Source organism: Phodopus roborovskii, unplaced genomic scaffold (assembly GCF_943737965.1).
Source record: "Phodopus roborovskii unplaced genomic scaffold, PHOROB, whole genome shotgun sequence".
Classification (NCBI taxonomy): Eukaryota; Metazoa; Chordata; class Mammalia; order Rodentia; family Cricetidae; genus Phodopus; species Phodopus roborovskii.
Window position 1 is genome coordinate 33,199,825 of NW_026125295.1, and position 17,910 is coordinate 33,217,734.

The 17,910-nt window shown below is 36.1% G+C and overlaps 1 protein-coding gene across 6 annotated transcripts in view; it reads right to left on the reverse strand.

Annotated features, from left to right (window-relative positions):
* The window catches only part of Dop1a (DOP1 leucine zipper like protein A), an 87,372-nt gene that overhangs the window by 46,951 nt on the left and 22,511 nt on the right, over positions 1-17,910 (reverse strand). For 4 of the 6 annotated variants that reach the window (XM_051207675.1, XM_051207713.1, XM_051207691.1 and 1 more), the window contains 6 exons: positions 16,554-16,735; positions 11,927-12,097; positions 9,390-9,583; positions 7,536-7,630; positions 1,495-1,594; positions 437-546 (listed from right to left, as the gene is read on the reverse strand). In XM_051207675.1, the coding sequence (XP_051063632.1) occupies positions 437-546; positions 1,495-1,594; positions 7,536-7,630; positions 9,390-9,583; positions 11,927-12,097; positions 16,554-16,735 (852 nt within the window). The remainder of the gene's footprint in view (positions 1-436; positions 547-1,494; positions 1,595-7,535; positions 7,631-9,389; positions 9,584-11,926; positions 12,098-16,553; positions 16,736-17,910) is intronic. The other 2 variants (XM_051207706.1, XM_051207683.1) reach the window with 1 other exon arrangement.

Consider the following 17,910-nt stretch of genomic DNA (forward strand, 5'->3'; position numbering starts at 1 on the left):
TCAAAAATCAAATAAGTAAATAAAGAAAAATGCTTGGTCAATCATTTGTTTTCTTAATACATTTTCTTAGAATATTATAAGACATTTTAAATAAATACAACAGGAAATAAATGGTTAATTTTAATGTTTCTCTGTGCATTAATTTTACCATATATAGCCTGTAAAAACCCAATCCACTCAAGGTTTCACAGGAAACATGGGTCCTGGACACTTTTTGTAAAGGTCCAACTTTCATAGGGCAGACAGGTGAAAAGTTGCCCTCTTATTTCAGTCCAGCTATGATCACTATTTTGCTGCAGCTATATGCCTATTAAAGTCATTCTTTGGAAGTTTTTGAGTCTCGTCTTGACTTCAATTATGAATTCAATTAAAACAGGACATTGTCTTAGGCTTTTTCAACAGGGAGTAAGCAAAAGATAATGAAAACAGCCCTTACCTGGACTAATAATTCTTTTGAAAAGGTTGTAAAATAGTAAGTGGCATGTTCCTCAGGGTTACTGTGTCTTGTGCTCCTGGGTCCTATGATAGCACCGTTGTTGTCAAAACCTCCATGGGAATAAATCACAACATTAAAATGAAAGCCGTAAAACTGTTGTTCACTAAATGCTAAAATATCTCAAAAACAGCACTAAACACTTACCCAATTAGTAGCCCATTCAGTGTCAGCAAGAGAGACCATTTTAGATAGTTTAATAAAGGGAAACCAATTCAGTAGATGAGTCTAATAGTATCCTTCCAGAATTATCTTATTTTACCCCAAATTTATAGCGAAATAACTGAGGATTTACAATATCTAAGGTAAGTTATCAAATGTCCTTTCACTCTAGTAAGAGGTTGTGAGGACAGGCAAAATATTCATACAAAGGTCAAAGATGACATATATACAATGCTCTATGGCCTAAGTATACACAATGTCTCACACTGATCTGTCTGTCAGACAGTGGTAATTACTACTTATGATTTCTTGATGACTTGAAAGTTTGGGGAATTTTGTATTACTTTGTTTATTCACTTAATTCTTTTTAACACACTAACATTAAGTACAATCATAGCAATTTATAACAGGAAAGACATCTTGTTAAAGTGAGTCTGACTTTATAGATTCAAATAGCCCCCTCAGTTAGGAGGCTTCTGAAATTTGCTCAAAGATGTCATTATTAATAGTCCCCCGACCTGGGATTGATTGATTGCTTGATTTTTAATGTGTTCATGCTGTATGAGTGCATGTGCCCATGGAGACCAGGAGAAGTCACTGGACCCCCTGGAGCTAGAGTTCCAGGTGGTTCTTAGTCACCTGATACAGGCGCTGGCAATCAAACCCTGGTTCTCTAGAAGAGCAACAGATGTCCTTAACCACACAGCCATCTTTATGAAACAGTTTTGTTATTGTTTGTTTACATATACATATTTAGTTTCTTCATACAACTGGAGAATAGTTATGCATGGCAAACCTCCTTTTTTTGTCAACTGTAAGCATATTCATTAAATACCTACCAAGAAGCCATGCATAAAGTCTTCGATTCAGAGACATATCCCTTCTTAGTACTACATGAAGAGCAGCTGACAAGATCCTGATCATATCTGGTCTAGTGGCCTGAAAAAGGAAGGCAGTTATACTTAACAGAAGTATACTACTGTTTTTCTTCTTTTAAAAAAGTTAAGTCTTGAAATTTGCTTAGAACATTACAGTGTGTGTCAGGTGTTTTTATATAACATTGCTTCATCTAACCTTTCAAATACAGGCGCTATTACTTCTAATTCATATGTGAGGAAACAGGAAGAAAGGTTAACGTGGCTCAGTTTCTTTCTGTGTAGTCTCGCAAAGCTTCCAAGTCTGTTCTCAAACTCTGTAAGCAGCAAAGGATGGCCCTGACCTTCCATTCTTTCTGCCTGCCTCTACCTCCAAAGTAAGTGTGTGTCACTATGCCCAGTTGTCCAAACTACAACTTTAGTTATATAGCTGAAACTGTTAACTCACTTACTCTAGCATTATGTTTAATACTCTTTACCTCTCCATCAACAGTAAAATCAGACACAAACAAGGATTGTAAAGAGAACAAACAGTAGGAAGTCATAGCCTTTAGTCGTTCAACAATGTCAGTGCACTTAAAGTCTTTGGGAAGCCTTTAGCATCAACTCAGTTCTGTTCTTATTTCCTTCCTTCCTTCCTTCCTTCCTTCCTTCCTTCCTTCCTTCCTTCCTTTTTTAAATCCTACTCGAAGTATCTCAAAAGTGGAAAAAAAAAAAAAAACCCACAAATAAACAAAATCCAAATAGAGTCTTGTTCCAATCAATAGCTTTAACTTTTTTCCTTCAGATTTTTCCCTCTAGCTTTAATTTGATGTTTAAAAAAACCACTGGTGATCCTATTCAATCAAAAGAGGTAAAGTTAAAATAAAAGGTGGAAGATAGCTAATAAATTTGTTGTTAACATTAAGGATATTATTAGGGACTCAGTGAGTTAAAGTTCTTGTCATGCAAACCTGATGACCTGAGCTCAAGCCTAGGATTCTTTTAAAAGAATATCATCAAATCCTGAGCTTGTCAATCAAAGTACAGTTTTCAGTTCATGACTTTTTACTATTTACTATTTTACTAAACTGAAAGAGTATTATGTAGGATGGTTGATTTAGTGTTTAGAACAGAAAAGCTTCTTTTATTTTCTTTCAAAAAACAGAATACCATTTTTACTAAACTATAGTCTTTCTTTATAATATGTTGGGTTATAGCAATATAAAAAATGATCTTTTAGATTTTGGCACTTAGTCATTCCTCAAACCAAGTGATATTGTCACTTAAATGAAAACAATATTGGTATAAATACTAATATTTAAAAAAATACTAATATTTGCAGTTCCAAAAGAAAATTAAATTGTGTGTTGAAGTTACACTGCTTCCAGACACTGAGCTAAAAATAGTACCTATTTTTTTTTTAATATATGAACTGTATTTACATCATCTCTCCCTTTTCCTCCTCCCTCCAAGTCCCACATCCTCCTCCAACTCATAGTTTCTTTATCTTTACTGTTATAAGTGACTATAAATATATAAGTAGAATCTTCTGATTCCATTTAGTGTTGCATGAATGTATGTTTTTAGGCTGTTTAGGTTACTCAGTACTGGAAAACCAAATGGAAAAACTGATTCTACCTCTCTCAACAGTCATTAATTGCCTACAGCTCTTCATCTAGTGGCAGGGCCTTGTGAGAGTCCCACCATCAACATAGGTATGCCAACCGGAGTTGGTACTGTTCAGGTCTTGTTCAGGCAAGCATGATGTTGAAATTTCATGGGTACAGCTTTCCTGTCACATTTAGAAGACACAATCTTGAAGCTGATGTCCTGATCCTCAAGATCTTACAATCTTTCCACTGCCTCTTTCATGATGTTCCATGAGGTTTAGGGCTATGTTATATCTGTATCCGTTAGGGCCAGGCACCTATTATCATTTGTTCTTTACATTTTGACCAGTTGTGAGGGTTCAAGCTACACTTCAGGCTAGGATGTTAAATATGCTGTACCACTAATGTACACCCTGAGGGTTAAAGATGCTGCAGGAAGATTAGCTTCCAGTGACTCATCAGACTTGACCCATGTCCAGATGTGGGTTCTGGGTTAGGACAGACTAGATCTGGCGCAGGATGAGCATCTGGGGTAAGGCCTGGAAGTTGGATGTGGTGGGCTGACCAGACTGGGCTGGTATACAGGATGTGCAATTTGGATTAAGCCTTAGGGTTGGGAACAGTGCAGGGATGACTATCAGACTAGGCTCCAACTAAGGATGGGGAACTAGGACTAAGCCTGGATGGCTCAGTTCCTAAAATATTTTGCTGACAAAGTGTTATAACTCAGGGCTGTTGAGATGCTTCAATAGGTAAAGGTGGCTGCTGCCAACCCTGATAACATTAGCTCAATCCTCAGGATTTACATAAATATTGAAAAACAGAACTGAATCCAAAAATTGTTCTATGACCTTCTTATCTCTGCTGTGGTCTCTCTCTCTCTTTCTCTCTCTCTCCTCTCTTTCTCTCTCAGACCAGAAACACCTGCCTCTAGGCTCATGTTCTATTCTGGAGGACTACAACAAGGGTTGAGCTGGTGGAGGTGGGTGAGTAGAAGTTAGACTTGAAATGCACAGTTGTTGTAGCAAGCTCCTATGGTCACGGACTGAGTTCCTTTTGCTGCCATCCCTTCCCCGACTGAAATCTCTGTGAAAGAGCATACTAAAATAAACTTTTCCTCCCTTAAGATGTTTCATATCAGGTGTTAAGTAGCAATAATAACAATTGTGATTGTTTAGTATAATATGGTGGCAGGTCTATATATGGAAAATCTGCCCAACTAAGTACAACAGCATTTTCTAAATAACCAAACTTGATGATATAAAACCATATATGAGTAAAAGTTTCAACAGAAGTACCAGCTAGAATAACAGACTATAGCAGAACAGGATACTAAAAGTTGGTTTATGTTTGCATATTGCACTTAACTTAAACAGTAGCTCTAACTTTGGTAAAACATCCAAGAGTATGTACTTATTAACAGAAAATATTAATGATCCCTTGATTTTTCTTTTTTTTATTTGCATATGCATCAACCAAAAAATAGCAGGTATGAGCTTTTAGTTTTGTGCTTTTGGAAAAAAAAAGTATGAAACAGTTTCTCACTATTTTCTTTCTTTTTTTTCCTTTTCTCTCTCTCTCTCTCTCTCTCTCTCTCTCTCTCTCTCTCTCTCTCTCTTTTTTTTGCTATAACATACTTTTACAAATGTTATTTGTGCTGGTAAGATAATTCAGTATTTAGAGATAAATCAGTAGATTTTTAAAAATTATATGATAACTATGGATATCATTAACTTATATCAAGAAAATATTGAGTTTTTAAGCATGGTATTGTGTCACTAGCAGGCATGTAGGTTATAGGCACTGTAACAAAATCTTGGAAGCACAAGTGTCTCCTGTCTTATCTGAGGAGAAAACTCAAATAGGAAAGAACAGAAGAAATGGTAAAAGGTATAAAACTTCAATTTTAGGAGGAATGTTTCAGAATGTTTATCTACTATAGTTAAAATGTGTTGTATTCAGAAAGTATTCTCACTAAAGAAAATAAGTATGTGAAGTACTACATGAGTTAGCTTAATTCAGTCATTCTAAAATGTTTTTCTCTCCTCTCTCTATATATTTTAAAATATGTTAAATGAATGAAAACCCACAATTTTTGTCAACTACTAATAAATAAAAAGTCAAGTATTTATGATGTTAAAGACTGAACTCAGGGACTGATGCATTTGCCACTGAGCTGTTCCCCAGATAAGAAGCCATGTTTTTCTTTTTCTTTTTAGACACAAAGTCTATTGAATTTGGAATCCTGCCTGAGTATCCTGGAACTACAGACATGTGCCACCATCACCAAATGTATGGTTAAGAAGTGATTTTTAAATATTACTGATATCACCACATACTTTTGCACTATGTAAAAGATCACTATAATCTCAACTAACATTTAATAGTAGATATTCAGGTCAGCTTTACCTGAAGTAAGTTAAAGAAGTCTACCAGTCCATCCACAGCATAACAGCAACCATATTTTTGAGGTAGGTAATGAAGGCTCTGTTAAGTTACAATTAAAATCAATACTTGCTAAGAACATATTACATACAAGACATGAAAGAAGGTCAAGTGGGGGATAAAGATGACTATAGCAGCCTTGGAGCCGTATATAATGTGGCACAGTAATGGAGGACTAGAAGTGCAACAGTAGCAGAAAGGTGAATACCAAAGAGTACTTAACACACTAGTGCTTTCCTGAGCACACCATAGGAGGTCTGGTAGAACTTTGGCTGCAGGAGCAGAGAGAAGGGAGGGCACGGAAGTATGGGGAAGGTTAGGGTTAACCGCTGATGTAGTAAGATTACAAATTAAGTCCTTATCAATTTAAGCCTAAAACTTAATTCCTGGATACTGTGGAGGAGCCTCTCATGGAGAGATTATTAATATAGAACATTTCAACAGGAAGAAAGGTCAAGATCAAAGGTCACTGATACTCTTCCTATGTGTACATGTTTAGGTTGTTACATTTCTTGGAAATATTCTTTGTTTTCTTTTGTAAGACTTTCAAAAGGTTATCATATTGTGATCCATTTGGACATCCCTAAGCTACAGCTTTGTCAAGCATAGACTACACTGAATTTTCCCAATAGGGAAAATGTGAAAATCTAGAGGACAGATAAAAGGCCATGGTTAATAAGAGAATCTCAAAATAGAAACTAGGAGTTACATCTCAACTAAAGAAAATGTTTTCAATGAACATATAAAACTCTTCAATTATCATTCAAATTGAATGAAATAATAAACAACTGAGTAAAGTAGTAAAGAAAACTTAGCCAGTTATATGAGAAACTGCTGAGCTCAGCTAGCAGCCATTATGAAAACACCAGTGTCCTTCCTGCTAATGCCATTTTAGAAATAAACTTTCTTTTATTTGTAGGTAGTTCTGACTGTCCTGTATCTCAACTATGTAAACCAGGATTTCCTGGAACTCACAGAGATTCACCTGCCCCTTGAGTGCTGGGAATAAAGATGTGTACGTATAAATTTAATTTTCAAAGCAGAAAATTCTCTACATCTTACTACCTTATATATATATATATATGTATGTATGTATGTATGTATGTATGTATGTATGTATGTATGTATTATTTTTTCTTATTTTACATATTAATCCTAGTTCCCTCTCCTTTTCTTCCTCCCTCCCTCCCTCAGCTCATCCCATGACCCTCCACTCCACAGGGAGAGTGATGCTTTCCAGGAGGGATTAACAAACATCTGTCTAGTCATTTGGAGTAGGGACTAGGCCCTCCCTCCTGCCTCTAGGTTAAGGGAGTATCCCTCTATGGTGAATGTGCTCTCAAAGACATCTTACTACTTAAGTATTAGGTTCCACCATTTTGAATGTACATGATCTGGTGTTTAAGTCTCATTTTTTCATTAAATTTAGTATTTTAAGAGATCTACATAATTTCTTTTAAGTTAAGGATATTGATTAAATGAGATCTCAGTAATGAAACACTTCATTTGTGATCTGTTAAGTCAGTTGCTTGTATCTGTAGTGAAATCGGTAGCAAATGGCCCAGGTACTAAATACTTGGTTCTCAAACACTGGCTCACTCCCCTAACATTCTGCATGTGTGGTGGAGTCACCAAAGCAGGATGAGGTGACGTCAGACAGATGCTGGCTGGGTTGGAGGCCTTGGTCTCCAGAATGCTTATTTACAGTTAGCAATGAACATTTCCTACTTTTTAAAGTTTAGAAATTTTTTGAAAAGTATAAAATAATCTGCCTCAGTTATTATAGTCTAATGAAACAGCTTGTTATTTTTCTTTAAAATACAATTTCTACTTCATTAAGAAGAAATTAATATTCTATATACTTATGGAGAAAATATTTCAATACAGTACCTTTAAAATGACTACACATCACAGATCTATGATTTTCAAAGAATGTCTTTGTTGACAACATTAGCATTGAAGTTTTACCTGACTCATATGGAATGGAAAACAGAAGAGGATGAGGTCCAGTGTGCTTCTCTGTACAAGTACACTCGAGTCCTGCACTGAAGTACTTACTGCTTCTACCTGAAATAAGAAAGCCTTTAGCATCTTGGAAATGCTTGCCACAAAAACTTTTCATTTATCCAAGAAAGAAAAAACACACCTATACTAATCAGAGAGCACTACAGTCTTAATGTCAGCATCAATGACTTTTTACCCTGTGCCCCATTACATATCTCCACAGCATGGTTGTGCAAGTGTTGCGTAGCAGCTTTACTCATACTTGCCCCAAGTGGGATGTAAGTCAAATGTCCACTGAATGATCAAAGAGTAATCACACTGTCGTACTATCAACACGAAAATCTGGAACAACTTAAAACAACAAACCAATGACACACAGAAGCACGGACTAATCTTAATTATGTTATAAATTGTGAATAAATCACATCCACAGGCCTTTAGTAGTAAGATTCAAGATTCAACTCTCATTAACAGTCTGGATGGAGTGAAACTAAAAACAGAAACCAGATCAATGTTTTCAAGGATCTGAAAGCAGGAGAGGAGTGGCCACAAGGGGGTCTTAGTGCTTTTGGGGGCAATACAATTTTCTTACGTCTATTTTATAGTAGTGGTTAGGATACTGTATGTGTGTATGTGTGAAAATTCATAAATGTAACATGGCCCAATTTTAGTGAATGCAAGTAATACATAACTAAATCTAACTATAGTAGTTTAAACGTAACTGGCCCCCATAATCTCATAAGGAGAGGCACTATTAGGAGGTGCGCTTTAGTGGAGTGGGTATGGCCTTGTTGAAGGGAGCATGTTATTGTAGGGGCAGGCTTTGAGGTTTCCTATGCTCAGGATACAGCCCAGTGTTTCAGTAGACTTCCTGCTTATGCAAGATGTAAAACTCTCACCTACTACTCTAGCACCACATCTGCCTGCATGGCGCCATGCTCTCTGCCACAATGATAAGAGATTTAACCTCCAAAACTCTAAGTAATCCCCCTCAACTGAATGTTTTCCTTATAAGAATTGCTGTATTTCCAGGCAGTGGCAACACACACCTTTAGTCTCAGCACATGACTGGCAGAGGTAGGTGGATATCTGTGAGTTCTAGGCCAGCCTGGTCTACAGAGTTAATTTCTGGAAAAGTCATGGCTACACAGAGAAACTCTGTCTTGAGAAACCAAGAATTAAAAAAAAAAAAAAAAAAAAAAAAAAAAAAAAAGTTGCTGTGGTCATAGTGTCTCTAGTGTCTCTTTACAGCAGTAAAAAACAAGATTAATAAAAAAAAAAACCATTTCAGAACTTTTAAAAATATATTTCTCTCCCATTTTAAAACTATAGCATCCTATAAAGATTTCCTTCTGTTAGATATCAGTCTGGGAAAGTAAGAGTGTCAGAGCACCGTCAGTGTGCTAGTCTCTTTTTCACTGTTTGCTTTGGTTTACATCCTCTTTCTCAAACTTTATGCAGATTCAGCTATATCGTTTTATCTAAAATTCATCTTTCTTAAAAAGAAAAGTAAGACTGAAAGTCCACTTTTGGATATTATAATAAATGTAGCTATGGTAATATTAGTCTATTATTAAGCAAGACAGGAATAATAAGTATTATGAATTTGCTTGAATAGAAGGTAGCAGGCATAAACAATAATTTCTTTTACGTGAAAATTAGTCTTTTAAAATATCAATTAATTATTCAGTATTTTGGCTGTTACTTTTCTTTGATGAAAAATGGTAAGCTCCATTGGAACAGGAATGTTGCCCATGGCATGATCCTCAGAATAGTCTGGAATGCCTGGCTTTAGAAGAATACTTGTGATGTGACAACCTACCATGAGCTCGATGTCACTGCCAATTATATACAGCTGATCTTCCATTGAAAGCTTCCTGTTCAGATGTGCCAGAACATATGTGATTCCAGGTAAGCGCACAGCAGGACTGGTGAGCAGACTGCCCCATAGGGCACTGTAGAAAGCTGACTGCTCTACCGCAGCAGCAACCTTTTCCAGCAGTGTGTTTGTTCTGGGATGCAAAACAGAAGGGTGGAAGAAAGAAACATTCAGAGTCAGATAAAAGATAGCATTATTCTCCTCCAAAATAAATGACAGCATCCACAGCACAGTCATGTGCTCCACTCTGGAAACAAGTGAGCTAGTCTGAAGAACACACTTCGCAAGTCAGAGGAGGCGGTGCAAGCCCTGACTCCACTGTGTATTAGCTGGATACATGCAATCATTTCAGTTAAGTCTCCATCTGAAAGATGCAGACAACAGCACTGCAGCACTTGTCTACTTCACCAGATTGCTGAGTTACTGTAAGCAATAAAGCCACATATATAAAATTAATCAATCCTGGCATCTACGCTAACTTTCTACAAAACCTAAAAAGGCATTTCCAAATGTCTTTCTTTTTGCAATCACAACATATAGTTCACAATAAGTGAATTAAACCTATGACAAAAATTAAACTAAGGATATTAATGACTGACCTGCTTTATACAAAATAATTCAATAATTCAATATATAGAAGTCTATTACATTATAGGATAGTAGAGTCAGATGATTTCTGTTGGTGATTTAATAGTAACATCAATCTCTGGCCTCAATATATCTATGCATTAAAATAATACATTTAAAACTCTTTTATAGTATTCTTGTGGAATAATTAGCAAAACATAAATCACAGGACACTACAACCAGAAAGAGGATTAATTTCTTTTTAAAAGTTTAATTACAATTAGTAGAATTAAATGGCACTGATTCTCTAATTCCCTTAAGAGAATAATTTTAAACATACTTTTAAATTAAATGAACTACTTTTATATTATACTATTAAAGTTATATGCATAGATAAATTAATAAAAGCACATAACATGGACCATAGAAATGGCTCTGGGGTAAAGGCACTTGCCATGGAAGCCTGCAGAGAGAACTTCCATCATGGAACCCACATGAAGGTAGCAAAGAACCAACTGCAGAGTTGTCTTCTAACCTTCATACACACCAGTTACACAAATACACATTATAATAATAAAGAAAACTCTTAAAAAGCAAATTGAACTATTAAGTTTTGACTACATTTTTTTCCTTTTCAATATAATCTATAAGGATAGATAATCCAGTATTTCCAGGATTACATTCTTACAGTATTGTTGAAATAGTTGAAATATAGTTAAACTTAGAATTTCCTATTTGTGCCATCTAAACTCAGGTTTTTTTGTCTGGTAACAATATAAGGGTATTATGCACTGCCTGTAGCTATTAGCTCTTAAAAACCAATAGGCTCACTGGGTGGTTATGGTGTAGCTGCAAACAACTTTAATTCCAGCACTGGGGAGGCAGAGGCAGGTAGATCTCTGAGTTTGAGGCCAGCCTGGTCTAGAGAGTGAGTTCTAGGACAACCAAGGCTACATAAAGAAGCTCTGTCTCAAAAAACAAAACAAAAAAACCAAAGACAAAACAAAGAAAAAAACAATAAGCTCCAAAACATAACAGATCCTTTCTTTTAATATTAAGTATGAAGTCTCATGGCAACAGCCAGTGAAAAGCAGTGTACTGGTGCCAAGTTATTTTAAACAAGGTTGGTAGAGGCCTCCCTTTGTACTCTCATTATTTGCTAATCTATTTGTTGTATCATTATTTTAAGTTATGAGTTATGATTTATAGCGACTTACATGTACAAAGCACTAGACAGGTTTCATTACTACAGTAACAAAGAGACAGGTATTATGCTTTATTTACATATGAGGAAATGAGACACAATTATAAAATATTAAGAAGTGTTCCAAAGCTCAAATGAGATACTTTATAACAATTTTTATTGCTATTGAAATCTTATTTTATATATGTGCCTGTTTTGTCTGCATGTATATCTGTATACCACATGCCTGCCTAGTGCCCATGGAAGCTAGAAAATGATGCCAAATTTCCTAAAACTGGAGTTTCAGATGGATGTGAACCTGCAAGTAGGTGCTGGAACTTGAACTCAGGTCCTCTGGAAGAGCAGCAAGTGCTCTTAATCTTAGAGCCATCTCTCTAGTTCCATTAATATTTTTCTTAATTTGTATTTGTTATGTGTGTATGGATGCTTTGCTTGCATGTATGCACATTACATGCAATGTCTGATACCGAGAGAGGCCAGAAGAGGGCATCAGATTCCATGGAGTTACAGTTTCCTGCCAGGGAACCAAACTAGGTCCTCTGCAAGAGGAGCCAAAACTTTTTCAACCCCTGAATTTTCAGGCTACTGAAAATTTGGTTATGTTGATGCATCTAGAAAAATTAATTTTGTGATGCTAAAACACATTTAAGGATGGTTGCTGACTAATCCATGAGGAGTAGCAAGGTGGACCAAGTACTATGTTACCTCTCATAATACTCTGATCCTTCTTCTAAGCCAGGAAGAATACCAGTCAGCAATCCCTGGAGACCAGGTTTCAGAGTTTTCCCCAAAGGCAAGTAATATATCTCATACAAACTGAGCAGTGCTGGTTTCACAGACATAGCAGCATTGGCAAGTAGGGGAAACAATCCAGAACTGTCAAAATCGAAAGATGTAAAAACAGCAATAACATTAGTTCATATGTAATTACATCGTATCTTTTATTTTTGATGAAACAGGCGAAGACTAGAATAGTCTCTATTAATGACTTCTACATTGATTAAACTAAACCAGTTCTCTCACTTTAGTTTCATACACACAAGTCCTGCAGCTTCTTAGATGTTGCAGTCTTAATTCCAAACAAGAATTTTCATTTTTCCAGAACCCTGCCCTTTCTCATCTGCAACTAGCATTTTAAAATATGGTATCTCTGTTATTGGCTGGCCAAAAGTCTAGGAGCGATGTTTGCCCCTACTGTAAAAATGCCTCCTCCAAGACCCATGTGTGGTAGTGCACACTTTTTAATCTTGGCATTCAGAAGAGTCAGGTGGTGGATCTCTGAGTTCAAAGCTAGCCTGGTCTACATAGTAAGTTCCATGACAGCTAGAGCCATGTAGAGAGAGTCTGTCTAAAGCCAAAACAAAACAAAACTCCTCTAACCATTAACTACTGGCCGTGTTCTCTCTTCAGGTTTTCCTTCTAGATAATTTAATGCCTGAGTAAATTCTTCCTGTATCATCTGTGTAATTACCTAGCAGAGAATGCCATATTTTCATCATCTTGTCTTACAGGAAGAATTCAAAATTGTCCTGAAGCTACTACTTTCAGTGAAAACCTCTCATAGATTTCCTGTTACCATCAGTTTTGAACAGTTTTGGTTGCTACATATGCTGTACAACCCATTCATGCACTCCCAATTCAGCCATTCTGAAGTGTTTCCTGCTGGTTCTTTTGAGAACTTTCCAGGCCCTCTGTAGGATCCTGGCCTTTGACCATCACAAAGACACAATCCCTACCCTTTAACTTATATCCTTATATATACTGGAGGATCCTTAAAGATTCAGCTCTTCACTTTGTGTCAGTTCCTCACTGAAACTTAGCTGCTAATTAGACTTGGATAGTACCCTTATTTGATTTTCATAACTTACTACAGTATTTAACTATTTGTGAGTATCAGGAACAAGAGATCAAAACTGCCTGTATTTCTGTTTTTAAGTCCCTTACTTCACACTCTGCACTCAGGTAACACTTTGAAGATAAATGGAGACTCTCAGTCACTCCTACTTTTATATGGGAAATAGATGTTATGTTCAGCTGACCAGTTTTCTACCTGAAATTTCTGGAACAGTGTGACCTGAATACTGAGTCATATTCTGTCTTTCTGCAACTGCCTTCTATGTGCCCGGGGTTGTACCCTGCCTTTGATATGGGCTAGCCTCTCTGACAACTCTACCTCCTCAATTTCTGCCTTTTATTGCTGACACCTTTGTTTCCAAGCCAAGGTACTTAAATATTCCTCCATGACTCAAAAAAGGATAACAGATGGTAACAACCAAACCTCCAAATCCAAACTTTTACCAGCTTTTAGTCTGAAGTCATTCTGTATCAACATTTAAGAGTATGGAGTGAACATATTTGATTATAGTGTTATAGCCAAATAAATGTGTGCACATCTATGTATTATGTATGTATGTATGTATGTATGTATGTATGTATGTATGTATGTATGCATGCATGTATGTACCTACCTACCTAACTACCTACCTACCTACCTACCTATCTACCTATCTACCTACCTACCTATCTATCTATCTATCTATCTATCTATCTATCTATCTATCTATCTATCTATCCGCCCATCCACACAAAGCCTCCATTTTATATTTTGCCACCAACCCATACTCTACTGTGATCCTTCTACATGTGATAGGATGTAGTATATAAACTATAGCTATCACTCATAGTTTCTAGTTCTCACTTTCATAACCCTTCCTAAGTAGTTACAGCAAAAGAGTACCTTTAAAAAACAAAGGAAAAACAAGCATTTGGCTTTACATCCCTGCTCTAAAGCAACAAAGATAAAGGACAGTCTTTTGTTATGGTATTTTAGGATTCACAAATCAGTTTCTCCTTTTTATCCCAAAGCCAGATCATAAAAACTGAACTTTCTCTTTTCAAAGGTACATTGTAGAAATTAATCTTTCCTTGACATTCTGACATGGATGTGGCTCTAAAGGGATTCATTCATCTACCTTGACTGACAGTAGATCAGAAGACTATCATTTACCCAAACCTGTTAGGAAGTAATGTTACATGGAGGCATTAAAAAGGTGGACAGACAGACTGTGCTGTCTTCCCTGTTCAATGTGTCAGCAGTTAGCACTAGAGCACACTTCTTTTGGTGCAATCATTTTTCTGTATGTTTGTTCATGTTTTCATCTTGCCTATGTAATTAAGTATCCATAAACTCCTCAAAAGATAGAGTTTCTGGACCATGACTATGTAGAGGCATGCATGAAGGTAATCAGGAACTCATCCACATTCTGGGAGGCCATGTACCTCAGCTCTGAATAAGGAAGAGAAACTCGTGTGCTCAGGACCTTCATTTTGCAGCATATCTGTCTGTGTTCTTTAACATAACTTTCATGATAGCCAATGAATATGTTTCTCTGAATTCTATGAGTTACTCTAACAAATTAGTTGAACATAAAAAGGAAGTTATGTTCTGGAGACCTGGACTGTTCTTGGTGTCAGAACTGGGAGCAGTCTTACTGGGTACTCAACCTGTGAGATCTGATGGTATCCCTAGGAAGACAGTCTAAGAACCAAGCTGGACTAGAGGATGCCCAGCTGAGCTCATCTGAAGAGCTTGTTTGGTTGCCAAAGGAGAAGAATCCTCAATTCTCCTCACACAATTGAGGATCATACAGATGATCTATTTTGTGAGTTGGATAATTTTAGATTGGGATTTTTTTTCAACCTAGTACATGAAAACTTAGAAACCATATGTGACAGTATTTGTTTAATGAATTGTAAAAAGATTATTCTAATACTGTGTGAAGAACAGAGTATAAGAAGCTAAGGACAGAGTCTGTGTCAGTATTAGACCATTGACAAAGCCCAGAGTAAACATGATGCTCACTTGGACTGGCAGCTGACAGTGAGTGCATCGAAAATATATTAGAGTAATATGCACACTGTTGTAAGTCCTTTCTGTAAATTAACTCTTAATTCTACTACAACCCTATAAGACTAGTAGATGAGGGCACAAAGAAGTTAAAAAAAAAAAAGTGGTTCAAGAACATGGAATTAGTCTAACACTCTTACTCTTACTCATTTTGAGATAGAACTTCCAGGGAGACTGCATAGGAGGTGGGGGAATATGGGCAGGGCTAGCAAGATGTGCAACTCTCATTTTATGCTTGTGCAAAGGGACTGATAGTGACACTTTTTTTTTACAGACTTTCAGTACAATGCAGGAAGGGCAAATGAAAGAAGGATAGATTCATTCATTCATTCATTTATTTATTTTAAATATTTATTCATTTTTATGTGCATTAGTGTTTTGCATCTCCTGGAACTGAAATTACAGACAGTTGTGGGTGCTAGTGATTAAACCCTGATCCTCTGGAAGAGCTGTCAGTGCTCTTAACCACTGAGACATCTCTCCAGCCTGGGTAGATTTATTTTTAAACAGGTAATATTTTAATGGCTTTTAAAGATACGTGCACATGTGATGACAAAGGCTATAAAGTTTAAAGCTACGGCCAGCACTTGAGACATCAACTTGGGGTCATTATCAGGTGTAGGAGGAAGTAAGGAGAGGCAGGCCGGAAGACATAAGCAGCAGATGAGCAGCAAGACGACTGTGTGCTGAGACATGAATCTACTTCATTAGAGCATATATCTCATGTTACCATGCTACACACTTTACAGGCACATAGTAAGTAAGATAAAGAACATAAATATGGGTGTGAATTTGCCTGGTCAACAAGAAAATATAAAGTGAGAATATAAGAAGTCCTGTCTGAACCAAGGGAATCTTAAGAAATGGCAAATATTAAAATGGGGTAGAAGAGAAAGGATGGTATATAATAATGAAAAAATAAAAAATGCCATTCTGTAGTAGCCAAAGGAAAAGATGGTCAAAGGATGGTTAACAATATTAAAACTATGAGGAATCAAGGTATTTTATTTTGCCCAGGCTTGATTCCAACCTTTAAAAGGTAGAATGCCTTATTAGTACCAACAATTTTGAATGACAACTTTTATGAATAACATCTAAAAATAAAAAACTTGAAAATGTTTCATTTTTTTCTAATCACTCATTTCAAATATTTAAGATTTAGATAAGGAACAATTTTTCAAAATTTCAATTTTATTATAGAAAGATTAAAGAGTTTAGCCATGTATACATACAAATATTTGGAGACAGGGCCTTACCTATGCAGACTTGTCTGGTCTGGGACTTGCTATGTAGACCAGGCTGGCTTCAAACTCAGAGACCTACCTTGCTCTGTCTTCCAAGTACTGAGACTAAAGGCATTTGTACCACTATGCTTGGCGAAAAATATACTGTTATATTATACATAATTAATAAAATTACTCTTACCTATATAAAAAAAGATCTTTGGCAAGTCGCTTAGGTCCAATGATTTTGAAGATGATTTCATATGTTTCAAGTGCCTTCCGATGAACTCCACCTGGTAATGCTGGATGCAGACATTGAGCTAGGCGTTTGCCTATGGTCAGTTTTTTGGGTACTACCTGGTACTTGGCATTATTTTGTAAAACCTTGAAGAAAATAGTTTTACAGCAACTGAGAAAAATATCCCATTTTATTTCTATTTTCTTATAAAAATTATCAAAAAAGTTTCTGAAAGTTTTATTTATCAGTACACACTTGAAATTAAAATAGACAAAATAAAAAAAGAATTATGTTGTTAAAAACACACCAACTATAAGTTAACATTTCTGTGAAGGTATTTAAGGTTTTTTTGTTTGCTTTTTTGAGACAGAATTTCTCTGTGTAGCCCTAGCTATCACTGAACTTGCTCTGTAGACCAGGCTAGCCTTGAACTCACAGAGATCTGCTTGCTTCTTCCTCCCAAGTGCTGGGATTAAAGGTGTGTACCAGCACCACACAGCTATTATGGTATTTTTAATGAAAGAATACTCTGTACAAAATGTAAAGAATAAAGGCACAGTGTTTTGCAGATCTTTTCTATCAGCATGAGACGTCAGTCATTAACTTTATACTGAAATATATGTGTTGACTAAATAAACAAATCTCTCTCTCTCTCTCTTTCTCTCTCTCTCTGTCTGTCTACATGTTCACATACATGTATGCCTATAAAAATCCTTGGGTTGTCTTTCCATGTTTTACCCTTAGTTTCATTTATAATCTTAGTATCTTACTTTTGTTATTTAGAGATAGTGAAGTGTTTTCACAACTACCAAAATATACATTGATTAATGTATAAGGAGCTAATTATGTTCTTAATCTAATTCATATTCATATTTCAATGAGTTGCTTTTGAAAATAGTTTACAAACAGCCTTCAAAATGGGACTCTAAGCAGTTTTTCAGCAAGACAAAGACTAACTTCTCTAAGTGAATCCATACTACAGAGTAATTTCCGTGGATGTTATAATGTGCAACACGGAAGCTTGTATGTTCCCATTTTAATTTTCCCTTAGCACAGGGAAAATGAAAGCTTTCTCTTGTACTAGTAGGATGATGACCTGCAGAGTAAAACATCTTGCAATCTACTGTTTTTGCTATGCATATTAAGATTTTCCCATAATAACTGCACCTGAAGCTGTTTGATGTTAAAAACAGCTATTGTAAAGGATTCTTTTCTTATCCAGCCTTTTTCAGTATTCAGAAGCAACCCTGATTACTAAGAACAATAATCATACCAAAATTATGTGTGTGAAGAAGTAAGAAAAGTTTGACTGAAAAGTGGA